Source organism: Bufo gargarizans, chromosome 2, assembly GCF_014858855.1.
Source record: "Bufo gargarizans isolate SCDJY-AF-19 chromosome 2, ASM1485885v1, whole genome shotgun sequence".
Lineage (NCBI taxonomy): Eukaryota > Metazoa > Chordata > Amphibia > Anura > Bufonidae > Bufo > Bufo gargarizans.
Genome location: NC_058081.1, coordinates 340,718,358 through 340,737,544, shown reverse-complemented (window position 1 = coordinate 340,737,544; position 19,187 = coordinate 340,718,358). Strand labels below are relative to the sequence as shown.

Genomic DNA, 19,187 nt, shown 5'->3' with positions numbered 1-19,187 from the left:
GTCCGTGCGTTTTGGTGGGCGGCCGTCTCTTGGCAGGTTTGCTGTTGTGCCATGTTCTTTCCATTTGGTTATGATAGATTTGATGGTGCTCCTGGGGTTCAGCAAAGATTTGGATATTTTTTTTTTATAACCTAACCCTGACTTGTACTTCTCAACAACATTGTCCCTTTCTTGTTTGGAGAGTTCCTTGGTCTTCATGGCAGTGTTTGGTTAGTGATGCCTCTTGCTTAGGTGTTGCAGCCTCTGGGGCCTTTCAAAATAGGTGTGTATATGTAATGACAGATGATGTGACACTTAGATTGCACACAGGTGGACATCATGTCACTAATTATGTGACTTCTGAAGGTAATTGGTTGCACCAGAGCTTTTTTTTAATGGGCTTCCTAATAAAGCGGTGAATACATACGTACATGCTAATTTTCTGTTTTCTATTTTAAACAATAGTTTTATTTATATATGTTTCTCATTTCCCTTCACCAACTTAGACTATTGTGTTCTGATCTATCACATAAAATGCAGATTAACAAAACATTGAACTTAAGGCACTGTATGTACACACTACCTACGTTTACATGTGCATACCTACCTACCCATTCACCATTTCTCTCTTTCCTTTTTTCTACATATCCCTGGTCATTTGCCTATATACACTATACACACTTCTTACTCCCTATCTTATTTGTACAGATGAGACTTGAAAAAGATCACCATGACTGAAACATCGTCATCCATCTGAGAAACACTATCTGAAACTATGATTTGTTTTTATTTTTGCTGAGACAATGGAGAATTATGTATAAATACTTTTTGAAGAATTAAAACAGATAAATATTGAGCAAATTTGTGTGTGCACTGAATCTATCAAATATTCAGACAGCAGTGATTCATGATGTGTTTTCCAATATATCTCCACTAATTAGGGTATTAATATTACTGGAGGGCACTAATGGGGGAATTATTAATTCTGGCTGGCACTAATGGGGGCATTACTATTACTGGGGGCACCAATGGGGGTATTGTTAATTAATGAGGGCATTGCTATTACTGGGGGGCGCTAATGGGGGCATTATTAATTAAGGGGGGCACTAATTGGTGCATTAATATTATTGGGGGGGGCATTATTAATTCTGGGGGGCACTAATGGGGCCATTACTATTACTGGGGGCAGTATTAAAAGGGTTGATACCCCAGAATTTCACGCAGGCAGCCCCCCTGACAAGAGCATCGGAGCAGTTCATGTGCAGGGCAAAGGCATTTTGTGGCGTTCCGGTGACGTACCGGGCTCTCCTTCGGGCTGCCAGACGGAGGCTTCTGTCCAGGAGTGAGCCCAGTGATGTCACTGGCACTGATGGGTGTGCTTTAGTGCTGCCCTAGCCTGTAAAACGACTAGGATGGCGCTAAAGTCCGCCCATCAGAGCCGGTGACGTCACCGAACACACTGCTGGGTGGAAGCCTCCGCCCAGCAGTGTGTTATAGTAAATAAAAGAGCCCTTGCCCTGCGCTATCCTGCGCAGGGCAAGGGAGAGCATCGGAGCATGGACTGCTCCGATGCTCATGTCAGGGGGGGCTGCCGGGGTGAAATGATAGGTATGTCCGGGTTCAGCTCTGAACCCAGACAACCCCTTTAATTCTGGGGGTGCTAACGGGGCATAATTAATTCTGGGGGCGCTAATGGGGCCATTAATACTACTGAGGGGTGCTAAAGGGGCATTATTAATTTTGTGGGGCACTAATTGGGGCATTAATATTATTGGCGGAATTATTAATTCTGGGGGCACTAATGGGTGCATTATTTATTCTGGAGGGTGCTAATGAGGGCATGAATATTACTGGGGGCATTATTAATTTTGAGGGTGCTAATGGGGGTATTAATATTTTTTGGGGGCACTATTAATATTGGGAGCCACATTGGCCCGTGTTAAGCCACGCCCCCACAACAACCCCTTTGGGGTGAGAGTTAACTTGGCTGTATATTTGGTTGGGAAAGGTGGCAACCCTAATTGTGGTGGGTCACTGTAGCTGGCACATTAGTGGGTACTGTCATCAGACATGACATAGAGGTCTCGTGAACACTACAGTCTTCATGCAGATGGACAACAGATAAGACACTGGACTATGGTTTCCGGGAATTACGGGGAGCAAGATGGCCGGTGCACACCGGAACTCCGTCCCCGAGTGCCCACGAATTCCGTTCGTCATTTCCGGTGAATGGGAGTGACGGGTCAGAAGGCGGAGGGGGAAGATGGCGGCGCCGGAGGAGCGGGAGTTGAGCCAGGAGCAGACCGAGAAGCTGCTGCAGTTCCAGGTAGACGGCTGTAGGAGAGGCGGGGGAGCAGGAACCTGCAGGCCCGTGATGTGTCGGGCGGCATGGGGGAGCCCGTGGTCCCGGCAGCAGGCCTGGCCTGGTTTGTATGAAGTCGGGAGGGCTGAGATGCCAGGCTGTGGAGGATGACACGGGGACGCTGTGGTGACATGTGTTTCGTGCCTGTGACCGTTGGGACATGAGACAGCCTGACAGGTGATGAAGCCCTCCTCCTAACAGCACCACACGCTTCATCCAGGGCCGGCCTACAGTAACGGTCAGCCCACTGGTAAGCTGGGTGCCTCCTGGGTGACACTTGTACTGATGGACATCTCACCGCCATTTTGGGGTCTGGGAAAGCTTGGTGACAACCCCTGCGGGAGCTGTATTGTCAGGCATGGCTTTCCAGAAAGATAGGAGCGAAGGTTACTGTAAATGGTACCGGAGATGACAGATCTGTGACATTGTGACGTGTGATTACCTGACAACCATTAGGTTTACCAGGTACCGGAGATGACAGGTGACGTTGTGACGTGTGATTACCTGACAACCATTAGGTTTACCAGGTACCGGAGATGACAGGTGACATTGTGACGTGTGATTACCTGACAACCATTAAGTTTACCAGGTACCGGAGATGACAGATCGGTGACATTGGGATGTGTGATACGTGACAACCATTAGGTTTACCAGGTACCGGAGATGACATATCGATGACATTGTGACGTGTGATTACGTGACAACCATTAGGTTTACCAGGTACCGGAGCTGACAGGTGACGTGTGATTACCTGACAACCATTAGGTTTACCAGGTACCGGAGATGACAGGTGACATTGTGACGTGTGATTACCTGACAACCATTAAGTTTACCAGGTACCGGAGATGACAGATCGGTGACATTGGGATGTGTGATACGTGACAACCATTAGGTTTACCAGGTACCGGAGATGACATATCGATGACATTGTGACGTGTGATTACGTGACAACCATTAGGTTTACCAGGTACCGGAGATGACAGGTGACGTGTGATTACCTGACAACCATTAGGTTTACCAGGTACCGGAGATGACAGGTGACGTGTGATTACCTGACAACCATTAGGTTTACCAGGTACCGGAGATGACAGGTGACGTGTGATTACCTGACAACCATTAGGTTTACCAGGTACCGGAGATGACAGGTGACGTGTGATTACCTGACAACCATTAGGTTTACCAGGTACCGGAGATGACAGGTGACGTGTGATTACCTGACAACCATTAGGTTTACCAGGTACCGGAGATGACAGGTGACGTGTGAGTACCTGACAACCATTAGGTTTACCAGGTACCGGAGATGACAGGTGACGTGTGAGTACCTGACAACCATTAGGTTTACCAGACACCTAGCTGAGCCGTCTGTCACTGGTACTCATCAGATTCCTGCGATTGGATGGAATATCAATGAGTGTGTCACGTGTAGAGCTGCGTTCACACTGGAGAATGAGGTCTGGGCTAAAAACCTGCCTCCTGTTGTCAATTACTTTAAATTACAGTAAATTCCTTCAAAGGGGTTGTCTCACTACAAGTGGCATTTATCATGTAGGGGAAGTTAATAGAAGACACTAATGTACTGTGATTCTCCATGTTGCCTTCTTTCCATCACATTATACACTGTTTGTTTCCATGGTTACGACCACCCTGCAAACCATCAGCAGTGGTCGTGCTTATACAATATAGGAAAAAGCACCAGCCTATATAAGCTCCCAAGGTCCCGGCCACCAGAGAGGCTGACGCTTTTTCCTATAGTGTGCAGGCACGACCACCGCTGCTGGGTTACAGGATGGTCGTAACCATGGAAACGAGCAGTGTATAATGTGATGGAAAAATGAATCCAGCCAACAAAGAAAGCAATATGGATAATAACAATACATTAGTAAGTGCCTTGTAGTAACTTTCTCTACATGATGAATGCCACTTACTGGAGTGAGACAAACCCTTTAAGGAGGATATTGAAGATTACTTTATCTAGGCTGTAGCTTGTTCTTTTATAAGTGGTGCCCCTGTTCAGTCTTCTGCCGCTGGTCGGTCAGACTCGCTGGATTAGCAGGTGCCGGAGTACGTTTACTGTCAGTAGGACAGTGATACCCATGGGTAGGTATCGTAGGGGGTCCAAGACTATGCTTTTTAGAAGGCGTAGTCACAGACTGGGAAATCCATAGGATTGTCTGAGACTGTGATATTCTATAGAACAATAACAAGAAGGAAATTAATAGTTTATTTGGTGTGAAAAATAAACCAATAAAAAAGCAGGAAGTAAAAATAATATAAATTACACAAACAACAAAGAAAGTTACAACTCCTAAAGGAGGGACAAAAATGGAGAAAAACAATATCATTATAAAGAGTTTCTGTCAGAACGGCACCCCATGGTCAGGGGCTGGGCATGGTGCCAATGTATTAAGAAAAAAAAAAGACCCACCTGTCACGAGCACTCTGGGTCCAGTGCCGAGCTTTCGTCTCCTCTACATCCAGTCCTAGGTAGGCTGGAAGTGTGGCACACTGGTGCAGGAACGGCATGTGAAGGGCAGCGAGGACATCCCTGTAGACAGCACTTTGACCATGGGTTCCAGATGTCAGTAAGACCCCGTTGAGGTACCTTGGTCTACTGGTAATGGTGCGGGCAGCAATCGCTGGGGGCAGGACCGCACAGTGCGCTCCCAGAATCAAAGAATACTCCAGAACCAGCCGCAGTGAAGCCCAATGATCGCCAGGGCTGTTGGCACATAGAAGTAACTCAATATATATTGAAATAATTGTACTGAATGAGTATGCCTCTTCAGGACCAGACAGTTTTCCGTTTCCCCGTTTTTTACAGGACAACTTTGACTTTCTAATGGCACCACCTACTATTGCAAACAATGTGGTGGGAAGCTGATAAGCGCAAAATGCAAATGAGGTGAAATAGGGGGAAAAAACGCACTTCTGCCACTTTTTACGAGTTTTGTTTTTACAGCGTTTCCTATGCGGCAAAACTGACCTGATACCGTCATTGTCTGGGTCAGTACAATTACAACGTTATCACGTTTTTCTTGTGTTTTAATATTGAAAAAAAACTTTGGAAAAAATGATTTCTTTTTTTTTTTTTTGCCCTCTGCTGACCCCTATCACTTTTTATAGTTATGTCTATGGAGCCTTTTGGGGGCTCATTTTTTTTTTCCAGGGCGATCTGTACATTTCAGTGATAATATTTTGAGGGGGTGTATGGTTTTGTGATCACTTTTTATTAAATTGTTTTGGGGAGATAAAGTGACGAAAAATGGCAGATTGGCTATTTTGAATTTGTTGCCTTATGGGATAAATACTTTTATCTCTTAATAGTACAAGCATTTTTGCATCTGATGATGCCTACAATGTAATTTTTTTATTTTAACTTTGGGGAAAGGGATGATTTAGACTTTTTTTTTTTATATATTTTTAAAACTTTTTTTTTATTTTTCATTTTTTAAGTCGCCCTAGGTGACTGACAAGCATAGCATTTGTGCGCTGTAATGAATTCTTATCCATTACAAAATACAGCGTTCAGTATATTCCAATGCAGTGCTGCCACCTGCAGGTCTGTATTGGAATATACCACTGATAGGCTTTGGAGCATCGAGCAAACTCCGGCCTTCTTCCCAGATGTCAGCCAAGGAGCTGTTATCGGCACGGGACCAGTGTATCTGAGGGGTTAATGTCTGGTTGACGTTATCATTGATTGCAGACATTAGTCTGGGCTTCAGCTGTGTAAAGGGGGATGCCATATTTTAAGACCAGTACATATATACGGCGGATGTCTTGAAGAGGTTAAAAAAAATAAAATGACATATAAACAAGACCCAATATGGCTACATTGATGTAAAAATCCAAAAATAAAAAATTAAATTAGTACAAAAATGGGGAGAGGAAAAAATCCAAAATGGCCTGGCCCTCAAAGGGGTATCCAAGGTATATGCTGAGAATAGGGCAATAAAGGGGTTCTCTCACCTGGAACATTGGTGGCATATTGTTAGGAGGTGGGACCGGCACCTATCTCTAGAACAGAGCAACAGCATGCGTGCTCCATTCATTCTAAGCAGTTCTGTAAATAGCCTGCTATTTTCGGAAGTCCCATAGAAATGAATGGAGAGTTGGGACCCGCACCTATACTAGTAATATGCCACCAATGTTCCAGATGAGACAACCCCTTTAATATCAGATGGCGGGGGTCCCAGCCAGTCAGCTGTTTGGTAGTAGCTCCATCCATTGTGTAGTGGAGGGAATGGGTTACTGCACCGCTGCTCCCCTTCTCTTCAATACAGTAACCAGCTCTGGACAACCTTTATAAGGGGTTAAGCCTTATAGGATTGCTGATAAGGGGTTAAACATTGGCATGAACCAGCATTCCAGAAAATGTAAAGGGGATTTCAGGCATATCCGGTGGATACAGTGTGACACCTCCTTCCATGGTAATAGCTGATTGGTTGCTATGGTCAGGAGAAAAGATAAGCTGGTGGCTGTATATTTCTGGCGCTGCCCAGGATGCCAAGGAATGATGGACGATTGGCAGTAATTGTGCCTGAAGACTGGGCTTTTTGGGTAGTGGAGTAAGGCTACTTTCACACTTGCGCTTGATCGGATCCGTTCTGAACGGATCCGATCATATTAATGCAGACGGAGGCTCCGTTCAGTACGGATCCGTCTGCATTAATAACTTAGAAAAAATTCTAAGTGCGAAAGTAGCCTGAGCGGATCCGTTCAGACTTTCAATGTAAAGTCAATGGGGGACGGATCCGCTTGAAGATTGAGCCATAGGGTGACATCTTCAAGCGGATCCGTTCCCATTGACTTACATTGTAAGTCTGAACGGATCCACACGCCTCCGCACGGCCAGGCGGACAGCTGACCGCTGCAAGCAGCGTTCAGCTGTCCGCCTGTCCGTGCGGAGGCGAGCGGAGGCTGAACGCCGCCAGACTGATGCAGTCTGAGCGGATCCGCTCCATTCAGACTGCATCAGGGCTGGACGGAGGCGTTTGGGTCCGCTCGTGAGCTCCTTCAAACGGAGCTCACGAGCGGACCGACGAACGCTAGTGTGAAAGTAGCCTAAGTGGTAGCCATAAAGCTTCACTCATAGCAGGACCTTACATCAGAGCAGCCACCCCCCCCCCCCCACACATTCAGCTTCTCATATGCCGTAAGCAGAGTATTTACCAGTATGGAGGGAGTATTTTCTTTCTTTCTGCTGATTGCCAAGATGGTGTGCAAAACAGAACCATAATGTGCTCAGTATCTCTATATCAGATCTAGAGTTGTTGCGATACCAAATTTTTGATTCGGTTTCGATACCATGAAAAAGTATTGCGATACTCGATACCATTCGATACCACGCGAAAAAAATAAACCAAAAAAGCCACGTGCATTCCACATGTTTAAAAATGGCGAATCGCGCAGTTTTTATTAATTTTTTTCTGTTCCGGCGTTCACCACCTAGATTTTTTTTTTATATTTTAATAGTTTGGACTTTTCTGACGTGGCGATATGTAATATGTTTATTATTTATATATTTTATATGTGTGAAATTGGGAAAAGGGGGTCATTTATACTTCATATTTTGGTGGGGGTTTTTTTTACACTTTTTATTTAATAACTATTTCCCCCCTTAGGCTACTTTCACACTAGCGTTCGGGTGGTTCAAACGGGGCTCACAAGCGGCCCCGAACGCTTCCGTCCAGCCCCAATGCATTCTGAGTGGATGCGGATCCGCTCAGAATGCATCAGTCTGGCAGCGTTCAGCCTCCGCTCCGCTCAGCAGGCGGACACCCGAACGCTCCTTGCAGCGTTCGGGTGTCCGCCTGGCCGTGTGGAGGCGTGCGGATCCGTCCAGACTTACAATGGAAGTCAATGGGGACGGATCCGTTTGAAGATGACACAATATGGCTCAATCTTCAAACGGATCCGTCCCCCATTGACTTTCAATGTAAAAGTCTGGACGGATCCGTCTGAAGCTACTTTCACACTTAGAATTTTTGTTAACAATATAATGCAGACGGATCCATTCTGAACGGAGCCACCGTCTGCATTATATGAGCGGATCCGCCTCAGACACAAGTGTGAAAGTAGTCTTAGTTTGAAGGAGCTAACGAGCCGAGCAGAACGCTTCCGTCCAGCCCTGATGCAGTCTGAATGGATGCGGATCCGCTCAGACTGCATCAGTCTGGCGGCGTTCAGCCTCCGCTCCGCTCGCCTCCGCACGGACAGGCGGACAGCTGAACGCTGCTTGCAGCGTTCAGCTGTCCACCTGGCCGTGCGGATCCGTCCAGACTTTTAATGGAAGTCAATGGGAACGGATCCGCTTGAAGATGACACCATATGGCTCAATCTTCAAGCGGATCCGTCCCCCATTGACTTTACATTGAAAGTCTGAACGGATCCGCTCAGGCTACTTTCGCACTTATAAATTTTTCTAAGTTATTAATGCAGACGGATCCGTACTGAACGGAGCCTCCGTCTGCATTAATATGATCGGATCCGTTCAAACGCAAGTGTGAAAGTAGCCTTAGATGGTACTTTGGGGGTCACTTACTATTAATGTGAGGCACATGGGGTCCATGCCAAAGACTCCAAAAGCATGCGCCCAGCCTGACATTAAAAATAAGTGACCCCCATCATGTTTAAAACATGGGTAGTGGCAAGATTGGGGTTAATGAGTCACATTAACCCCAAATCTTGCTGGCTGTCTTCCTTATAGATATGGTTTTTGCCTGCCTTTATTTTGAGGCAGGCTAATCATCACTCTTGCACTGGGTCTGGCTGTGGGCTAGGCTAGGTACCTGCTATGCTGGGCTGGCTGCTTTTCAGTCTCACTGACTCTGGGGCTCGGGCTGACGCTCACTCGTCTCAGTCAGACGGCGCAGCACACAAGACAAACGTGAGTGACTCAGTTAGGAGTCAGGACGGAGGAGGAGGCTGCTCCGCTGCCGCTGGTGCCGTTCGCTGAGCTCAGCGCTCACTCGTCTCAGTCAGACGGCGCAGCACACAAGACAAGTGTGAGTGACTCAGGACGAAGGAGGAGGCTGCTCCGCTGCCGCTGGTGCCGTTCGCTGAGCTCAGCGCTCACTCGTCTCAGAGTCAGACGGCGCAGCAGTTTATTACCTCCCCCGTCCCTCCTCCTCCTTTAATTAAACGCACAGTCATTGGTGGCAGTGATGCAGGCATCTTCAGAGCCCGCTTACTCCATTGGGCTCAGCGGCGGCAGCGTCATAGGAGGGAAGGAATCCCTCCCTCCTTCTCCCTCTCCCGCCTTCTCCACTGTCTTTCTGGCGGAGCGCCATGTTGTGTCATAGGAGATAATGGGCTGCGCAGCCCAGTATCGAAAAAGTGCAAATCACAGTACCGAATCGATACTTGTAAAAAAGTATCGATTGGGTATCGATTTTTCGATACCCGCAACAACCCTAATCAGATCACATGCACCACATGCTGGCTGCACTGCCATAGATCCATGGTCTTGGACCATGGCATCCAGCTCCTGGCACCCCTGCAGACCAGCTGAATTGAAGTGCTCTTTATAGTCCAGTATTACTGCAGTACCAGACGCAACCAAAGGCTATGAACACCTTTAGGAGCAATTTTTTATCATTGCCTTTAACTTAACCATGTGAAAAAGCGATTTTAGCACAAAATGTTATTAAAACTAATTTCAACTGTTTCCGCTCTGCAGCCCTAACTTCCATGTATCTACAGACAGTCTTGCTTTATGGTTTACAGAGAATTCATCAGGCTGCTTCCCTGTGTGCTCAGTGTGTAGTAGCCCTCATCTCTGAACTCCTGACAGCTCATAAACACTCTTAATATTATTATTATTTTTTTCCTTTAGGTTGAATAGTTACTGATATGTATAACTTTATATATTTATGCAAGTCACCTATTTTGAGCACCGAGGGGCTGCCATAGCATTGGGAGCGCCACTAGTACAATGACCCTTTGCTGTGTGTTTGCCCCCCTCTCCTTTGTTTGATGGGGCTAGACATGTGTTCTTGCGCTGAGTTGGCTTAATAACTTGGTGCCTGTGCAGTGGATCTAATGAGATCCAATGCACAGGCATTACGTCACTAAGCTGACTTGGCGCTTGCATAATTGATGTTCTGCTGCTTCACAAGCATGTGATCCGCTGCGCAGATCCCGAGTCACTGAGCCAAGTCATCGCTAGCACAAGAATACAGGGCTAGACGAGATGTAAAGAGGAAGGAGGGAGTACACGGAGCACAAGGGCATTGCGCTAGCGGTGCTTTCTAGCCCTATGGCCAGCCCCTTGGTCTGGAAGTAGGGCATTTGCAGCGATTCGACCTAAAGAAAGATGAAATAATCATTTTATTCAGCATGATCAGCCCTATCAGGCAGTATGCCTGGTTTAATAGGGTTGATCATGCTGACAGATGCTCTGTAAACCACATTGTTACCACTAAAGAGTGTTTATAAACTGTCAGGGATTGAGAGAAGATGGCTTCCAATGAAGGCATCAGAGCAGCAGCCAGATGGATTCACTGTAAAGCAGAAACACTGAAAGTGAAGGCTGTACAACAAAAACAAGTAAAATGCAATGATAACAAATTCTATTTGAGGGTGTCCATAGCCTGCTCCATTTGTCTGCCGGGAATCAAAATGTTGATGGACTATCGCAAGGAAAACCCCCTTGTGCATAGGGAGCCAGGGACCATAAAAATGAGATGCCCTTTGAGTAATGTTACTGCTGCATGCTTTCACGCTCTTCCGCAATTCCAGTTATACAGAGAGACTCTGATACTACACATCATTTATGAGGTTTGATCTTATTTTCAGTATAAATGAGTAAAGTTGTCCCCCCTTTTTTTTTCTTGTGTGCCCAGGACCTGACAGGAATAGAGTCAATGGACCAATGTCGCCAAACCTTGCAGCAGCACAACTGGAATATAGAGGTATGTACGGTACATGTCAGCTGTTTTTCACGTCTGTGGTCTCTTCCCACCTTCCAGGTTTACCAGTCACCATGGTGTCCTTTCCTTGATATTTAGGCAGCTGTTCAGGACAGACTGAATGAACAGGAAGGAGTCCCCAGTGTCTTTAACACTACACCCAGCCGGCCGCTGCAAGTGAATACTGCAGACCACAGAGTGTATAGTTATGTGGTGTCCAGGCCACAGCCGAGGGTGAGTTTAGGAACCTCCTTCTGACCATGTTGAACAGGTGCGTGTCCTTGTGTGCGGCCATGTAACGCAGTCATCTCTTGTTCAGGGGCTTCTCGGATGGGGTTACTACCTGATCATGCTTCCATTCCGCATCACATACTATACGCTGCTTGATATCTTTAGGTAAGTGACTGACAGTATTCACATGCTTGGCCTTGTAGATTTAGGAACTGTTGCTCAGCTCTTTGTCATCTTTGTAGGTTTGCTCTTCGCTTCATTCGACCAGACCCACGCAGCAGAGTCACTGACCCAGTCGGGGACATTGTCTCCTTTATACAGATGTTTGAGGAGAAATATGGCAGAACACATCCTGTGTTTTACCAGGGGACCTATAGTCAGGTAACAAACATGGATGCATTCTTCCAAGCTGCATCACTAAAGGGTAAAACGTGACAGGCATATTATCGTACAAGTCATCATAATGAATATCTAAGGAAATATACCTCCAGTTATAAAACGTGTCCCCTTGCTATAGGTGAGGGTCCACCAATGAGAATTCTTCACGTCTCCGATAAGTCAAAGAGTTCTTATACTTAGAGGAACATGATAACATTATACCTCATACACAGGACATGGTAGCGGTTTACTTTTCTGTTGTGTCTGGTTACGCTCTTTACTATCTTGGACCGTATTCATATCTATTTGGTGCCTCCCTTGAAGATTCTGTCATAGTTGAGAGAAAAATAGCGTTCCATGCAAGACTATTTTTTTCTGTCAAAGCGACTAACACCCTGATGGATGCCATTGGTATCCACTTTCACGGATCCAGCACTGCGTCGTTCTTTATTATAAATAAAACCCATAACAGGTGTGAACAGAGCCTTATTTCACATCACCTTCAGGAGCTCTGCTATTGTTACGTCCTTTTATTTAAGGCCTCGTGCACACAACCGTATTTTGTGAAAATGACCAAGGGTATCTTCACCATGTGGTCCATTGATGGATTGCAGTTTTCCATGTAATTGCTTTATATTTTACCCTTTTGCAGGCGCTTAATGATGCCAAACAGGAGCTGCGCTTCTTATTAGTATATCTGCATGGGGAAGATCACCAGGATTCTGATGACTTTTGCAGGTGAGTGCTACCCTCTGTATAATATATTCATTGTCTGAGGACATTTGGGTGTCATGGTTGTTATCTTGCTCCTATAGGAACACACTATGTACTTCAGAAGTCACTCAGTTCGTCAATAGCAGAATGCTGTTTTGGGCTTGCTCCACCAATAAGCCGGAGGGGTTCAGAGGTCAGCTTCATACTTTATCATGTGGATGTAACATAAGGTTTAATGTTATACTAACAAGGGTCTTATTGGCCGTTAATTCAGTTTCCCAGGCTCTGCGTGAAAACACCTACCCATTTCTTGCCATGATCATGCTGAAGGACCGCAGGATGACTGTTGTTGGTCGGCTGGAAGGGTTAATTCAGCCACAGGACTTAATCAATCAACTGACATTCATAATGGAGGCCAACCAGACTTACTTGGTGTCTGAGAGACTGGAGAGGTGAGTTACAGAGAAGAGCCTTTGATGTGGGAGGTATAATACGGAAATTGTAATCTAGAGACTGACTGTAGTCATATCTCTTGTTTCTTTTACATTATTGTGTCTTATATTCCAGCACAATTGGATCACAGTGATGTCAGATTAGATGATTTACTACAGTAGTATAAAACTTTATTACTTCAAGGTCTGTATCCACACTGCCTTTTATAGTTACCAAACAGACAGTGATGTGAATGTCCTAATGACGAAACTGCAGAAGCATTGTCGTGGACAAACAGCAAGAACGCAGCCTCTGACTTCCATCTCTGGTTAAAGGCTGTAGGAATTGGTTACTAAAAAAAATTGCATAATTATTTTATTCACAAGCTAAAGGGATTTAAAGGGATTTATAAATGAACATTCTGGAAGTTAACTGCTAAAGAATAACTCCCATCATCAGTGGCACCCTTTTAGGAGGAGTGATGATAGAGCTGAAAATAATAAGTAGCTTAAAGGGGTTGTCCAGGTTCAGAGCTGAACCTGGACATACCTCCATTTTCACCCAGGCAGCCCCCCTGACATGAGCATCGGAGCAGTTCATGCTCCGATGCTCTCCTTTGCCCTGCGCTAAATCGCGCAGGGCAAAGGCATTTTTCTGAGTTCCGGTGACGTACCGGGGCTCTCTATGGGGCTGACAGGCAGCCCGGTGACGTCACCGGCACTGATGGGCGGGATTTGGCTCTGCCCTAGCCAGTAAAACGGCTAGGGCAGAGCTAAAGCCCGCCCCTCAGAGCCGGTGACGTCACCGAACACACTGCTGGGCGGAAGTTACCGCCCGGCAGTGTGTTATTGAAAACACAAGAGCCTGTGCCCTGCGCGATCTAGCGCAGGGCACGGGAGCGCATCGGAGCATGAGATGCTCCGATGCCAGGCTCAGGAGGGCTGCTGGGGTGAAAATAAGGGTATGTCCGGGTTCAGCTCTGAACCCGGACAACCCCTTTAACCATGTAGGGCATACTGGAGAGTTTAACATTGTCCCAAGCATAATATCGAAGGTGCAGTTCTTTACTGAAAGGCAGTGCATATACATATGTGTATCTTCTGACGGACTCTATCAACACCCAACGGACTCCTTTGACCTAGGCCTCAAGCACGCGGCCGTGCCCGTATTGCTGCCCGCAAACAGCTGTTCCGCGATATGTGGGCACCGGCCGCGTGCTCCCCACATCACGGATGTGGACCCATTCACTTGAATGGGTCCGCTATCCGGAGCTGCAGTGTGGAATGAAGGCACGGAAACACTACGGAGTGCTTCTCTGGTGTTTCTGTCCATGCCTCTGCACCGCAAAAAAAATAGAACATGTTCTATTTTTTTTTGCGGTACAGACGGATCACTGACCCATTCAAGTTAAATGGGACTCGATCCGGCCGCTGCATGGACGTTGCCCATGCATTGGGGACCGCAAATTGCGGTCCCCAAAGCACAGAACAGCCGCACAATGGCCGCATGCATGAGGCCCTATAATGGGGTTCAGCAAGTTCCGCCTTGGCACCTGTTGTTTGGGTGGAAGAATCTCGCTGCATTCTGTGCTATTCTTCCCATCTAGCATAATGGAATTCCCTGATGGAGACTGTGAGTGACAACGTGAGTCTTGCAGGTCTCAAGGCAAATGGCTTACAGTAGGTATGGACCCTTGTGTCATTTTCAGGGAGGAGAGGAACCAGACACAGGTGCTGAGACAACAGCAGGATGAGGCATATCTGGTCTCTCTGCGAGCTGACCAAGAGAAGGAACGTAAGAGAAGAGAAAAACAGGAGCAGAAGAGGCGAGAGGAGGAGGAAGCACAACTTCGACTGCAGGCAGAGGAAAGAAAGAAGAGGGTGAGTGAAGAAATGTAGTCTGTACAGCAAAGCCAGTGACCATAACCTTATCTGTCATTAGACTGGCACAATTTCAAAGGTTATGGTCATTTTAGTTAGAGGGGTTGTCTTAGAATTTCAGCTGATTACCTATCCGCAGGCTGGGAACCTCACTGATTCTGATAATGGGGGTTATGTGTCCTATGTTTGAATAGAGTGGTGGTTGCACTTTATGGGACTGCCGGAAGTAGCTGAGCACTGTTTGACTGTCTTCAGCAGTGCACAAGCTCCACCTCTGCTCCATTCAAACAAGCGATCCAGGATCGGTGGGGCTTCCAGTGCTCAGACGCTACTAATCAGATGCTTTCTAAAGTTGTGATAGTTTGGGGTCATCGGAGCTGGAATCCCCACCAATTGCTAGAATAATTTCTACAATATTTCTGTTACAGAGGGCCTTGCCTAGTCTACAGATAGGCTTGGGATTTCTTTCCCACTTGTCGTGATCATCCTCTCTAGTCCTTGTAAAGAAAATTATATATATATGTGTTCTAACACAGACACCGCCCTAGTTGTATACATATTAACCTCATCAAACATTTAACATGTTAATTCACATGGCTCTATATGAATCAGATTTTCCAGAAATGATAAAGATGATATAAATAGTAAATATGTATATATGAGAGGTGATGGAAAGGGAAAAAATGTGATTGCTTTTATAAAGACCAGTCCCAAGCTTAAACTGTGACATCCCACATATCGAACACTGTAGTTGAAGGGGTTGGCCACTTTCTGATTATTGCTGACCGATTGGTATATAAGATAATTATATGACACTTACTAATATAGCCTTTGTATAAATTCTGCACCATGTTCTATATTTTATAAATTACTCAACGTCTTTTCTAGTGTCCACAAAGAGGTCTTATCCATAACATGGCTGCTGTTGAAGGGTCATGTGACCAGGCAATTCACCTCCATGTGATGTCTCCTCCACCCAAACACACTGCACCTGCACTAAACTGCAAACGGAACAAGATGGCAATAGACTTATGAAATATAGAAAATGGTGCAGAATTTCAATAAAGGCTATATTAGTGCCATATAATCATCTTATATACACTTTGGTCAACAATCAGAAAGTGGCCAACCCCTTTAAGTAATAATGACATATCCTCAGGACACCTGCTATCCCCACCAGTCAGCTCTTGGAGAGCTGTGACCTCTTTTTTGGCCTGTGATCTCACATCTGTTGCCTGGCTTTTGTGCAGCTCTGTCCTATTCAAATGAATGTGATTGAGGTGCAATACCAAGCAGAGCCACTATACAATTTACGGCACTGTGCTTGCAGGGTTTGTTAGAGCGCTGTGGCCCCCTGTGCCAGAAGTCAGACCTCTACTGTTCTGATATTGATGACCTGTCCTGACGATAGGTAATCAGTATTTAATTCCTAGAAAACACTTTTACAGGGGTTTCCAAGAGTTTTTTTTTTTTTAACTATCCCCTGGATAGGTCATCAGTATCTGATCAGTGGGAGCCCAACACCTGAGACATCTGCTGATCAGCTGTTTGGGAAGGCATCGGCACTCGCAGTAGTGCCACTGCCTTCTCTCTGCCCATCAAGCACAATTCCGTTCATTTAATAGCGGCTTTGCTTCGTATTGCAGCTCAGTCCCATTCACTTCAATGGGGCTGAGCTGCGCCTAGGTCATGTGACTGATGAATGTGATGTTACAAAGCCGGAGAAGGCTGCGGAGCTATTGCGAACGCTGCCGCCTTCTCAGACAGCTGATCGGCGGGGTCCTGGGTGTCAGACCTCCACTGATAAGTATTAAAGTCTCAGAAAACCCCATTAAATAGTAAAGCCTAGCAACTACAGCAGTGTGGCCCAACTCTAAATGTACCTTCTTTAACAGAACCTTGAAGAAGAGAAGGAACGCAGATCCGAGTGTCTGCCTGCAGAACCTGAGCCGGACCACCCTGACAGTCTGAGAATAATTTTCAAGATGCCAAACGACACCAGAGTGGAGCGAAGGTTCCTCTTCACACAGTCCCTTTCGGTAAGTTTCCCTGTCTAATGAAAGATTTTGCATCATAGCCACAAATAAACTGTGTTTTATTGGTGTAAAAAGTAAATCATTATGTTCTCAGTGTTGACAGCCCATATTTCCTTTTGTTTCAGGTGATTCATGATTTTCTCTTCTCCTTGAAAGAGACTCCAGAACATTTCCAGATAGTGGCGAATTTTCCTCGAAGGGTATTGCCGTGCCTTCCCAGTGAGGAAGTCCCTATGCCTCCCACCCTCCAAGAGGCTGGACTTAGTCGATCACAGATTCTCTTTGTACAGGATCTTACGGACGAATGATAAATATCTATTTTTATTTCTCCCAAGGATATTTGGGATAGAAGGAAAATGGGGGGGGGGGAAAAATTATAAAATATATAAAAATGCAGGTAGGGAGGAATGAGAAACAAATTCTCATTAAAACATTATTATTTTTTTTAAGTAACTGCTGCTACTGACTTTGGATCTTGGCATCTTTGCCCAGGTAAGGGTGGGAAGGTAGCATGTTGCAGTGAATTGTCTTTCCCTATTGGAAGGGGATGAAGGCCAGGTGACTGGGAACCTAAGAATGCAGGGAGACTTTGTAAAGTTCCTTTTGGTGTTTGCTCAAGTGACAAACTTCTCACTTGCAGGAGAGGTCTGCAGAGCATGGCCTTGTATTATTCTCCACTGCAGCAAAGGAAGAACTATCTGCAAATCTGACACCCACACCAGTCCCTCTGCCAGGTTGTGTGTTGTCATGTTTCTGAGGAACAAGAGGAAAGCACTTTCCTTACTGTGTATAAAGGTTTTTTTTTTTTTTTTTTTTTTTTTTAATTCACCCTTTCTTCATTGCTTTCTAAAAGACCAAAGGAGAGAGATCGGCAGCTGTGTCTGACATGCGAGGATTTTCAGTGGATCCAGTTTTTGATTAGTATGTGTGAGGGATTTTGCTTTGAGCTCAAAGGGGTCATGGTAATTGCCAATCCCCTGTAGTGTAATAAAGGCAATATATAGTGACTGGTCTCCCTGCTTAGATGCCTTCTTGTCACTAGCATACTGTATGTTCCAACTGGTCTATATTCCAGATTATAATTTATTCCAGATATAAATTAAAACATTTTAGAATTTCTCAGTGTTAACTGTTTATGTGGAATACCAACTTGTACAGTGACCATCAGTTCATGGGATCTTCTCCTGTAATCATGTTTCAGCTCATTAAAAACTAATTGGGGTTTGTTCTGGGACTTATTGATGACCTATCAAGATCGAGGGGGAGTCTGACTCCTGGTCTCCCGTATACTGGCCTAGTGCGGAGCCATTCACTTGACACTCCCTCCTCCCCCCCCCCCCCCCCCCCATTGACCTTATAGTTCTTCAATATGTAAGTCCTGGGAAACCCATGAAACTGTTAATTCCAAGTACTTTGTATTTGTTTTACCATGGATATCTGCACCAGCACACAGCTATTTTTAATGTATACAGCTGGCATTTATTAACCATGAACATGGACCAGACTCATCAAGCCTGTTTATCCTAAAGATCATCTGTAAACTGCCAATATGACTGCAATACTGATATCAGATGGGGGGTTGATGCCCCAGCACCCCCCACAAGCTGCGGTTTGAATGGACACCTGCATTCCACTGTGCAATGATCCTGTGAATGGTATTATTCCTGGCCCCTACACGGTGGATGATGAAGCCGTGCTATTGTGGAGTGCAGCAGCTCATTCCAACAGTTGATCACTGGGAGCGGGACCTCTTGCTGATCTGATGACTATGACCTTTCCTAAGGAGAAGTCATCAATATAATAAACCCCTTTGAAACCATGATGTCTGCTTGGAACTAGACCAAAGTCTGATGAAAGAATAGCACATAGTTGTTTTAGGCCAATTTAAATTCATCTCTAAATAAGTTTATTAGATATCTTAATGCTGCCACTTCAGACATTACTAGCTAAGTGGATGTCTGTTGTAGCATGCCCTAGCTGGGGGTTGATCTTCAAAAAAGATTGGATTCTAGATAAATTAATGTTACACTTGAGTGGGCTAAAGCTGAAAAGCATTAGATTACATTTTTATATAATTCTCGATTCAGATCTTCACATACACCAACCACTTTTGTGCATTAGGGGTTATACGGCAATTCATATTGACCTATACAGCTGTTGGAGGCTGGTGCTTTGTGAGCGGCGCAGCCTCTTCCTAGGCCATGTTATATCAGTGACATGACCTAGTTGCTGCTCGGCCCCATTCTAGTGAATGAGGCTGAGC

At 45.6% G+C, this 19,187-nt stretch overlaps 1 protein-coding gene across 1 annotated transcript; it reads left to right on the top strand.

Moving 5' to 3' along the window:
* Positions 1–2,179: 2,179 nt before the first annotated feature.
* On the top strand, positions 2,180–18,148 carry FAF2 (Fas associated factor family member 2). Its single transcript, XM_044280611.1, has 11 exons — positions 2,180–2,305; positions 11,188–11,256; positions 11,353–11,487; positions 11,573–11,649; positions 11,727–11,865; positions 12,515–12,600; positions 12,678–12,769; positions 12,851–13,028; positions 14,717–14,888; positions 16,784–16,927; positions 17,050–18,148. Exons 1-11 carry the CDS (start codon positions 2,243–2,245, stop codon positions 17,230–17,232), a joined length of 1,338 nt encoding a protein of 445 aa, XP_044136546.1. The 5' UTR covers positions 2,180–2,242; the 3' UTR covers positions 17,233–18,148.
* The last annotated feature ends 1,039 nt before the right edge of the window (positions 18,149–19,187 follow it).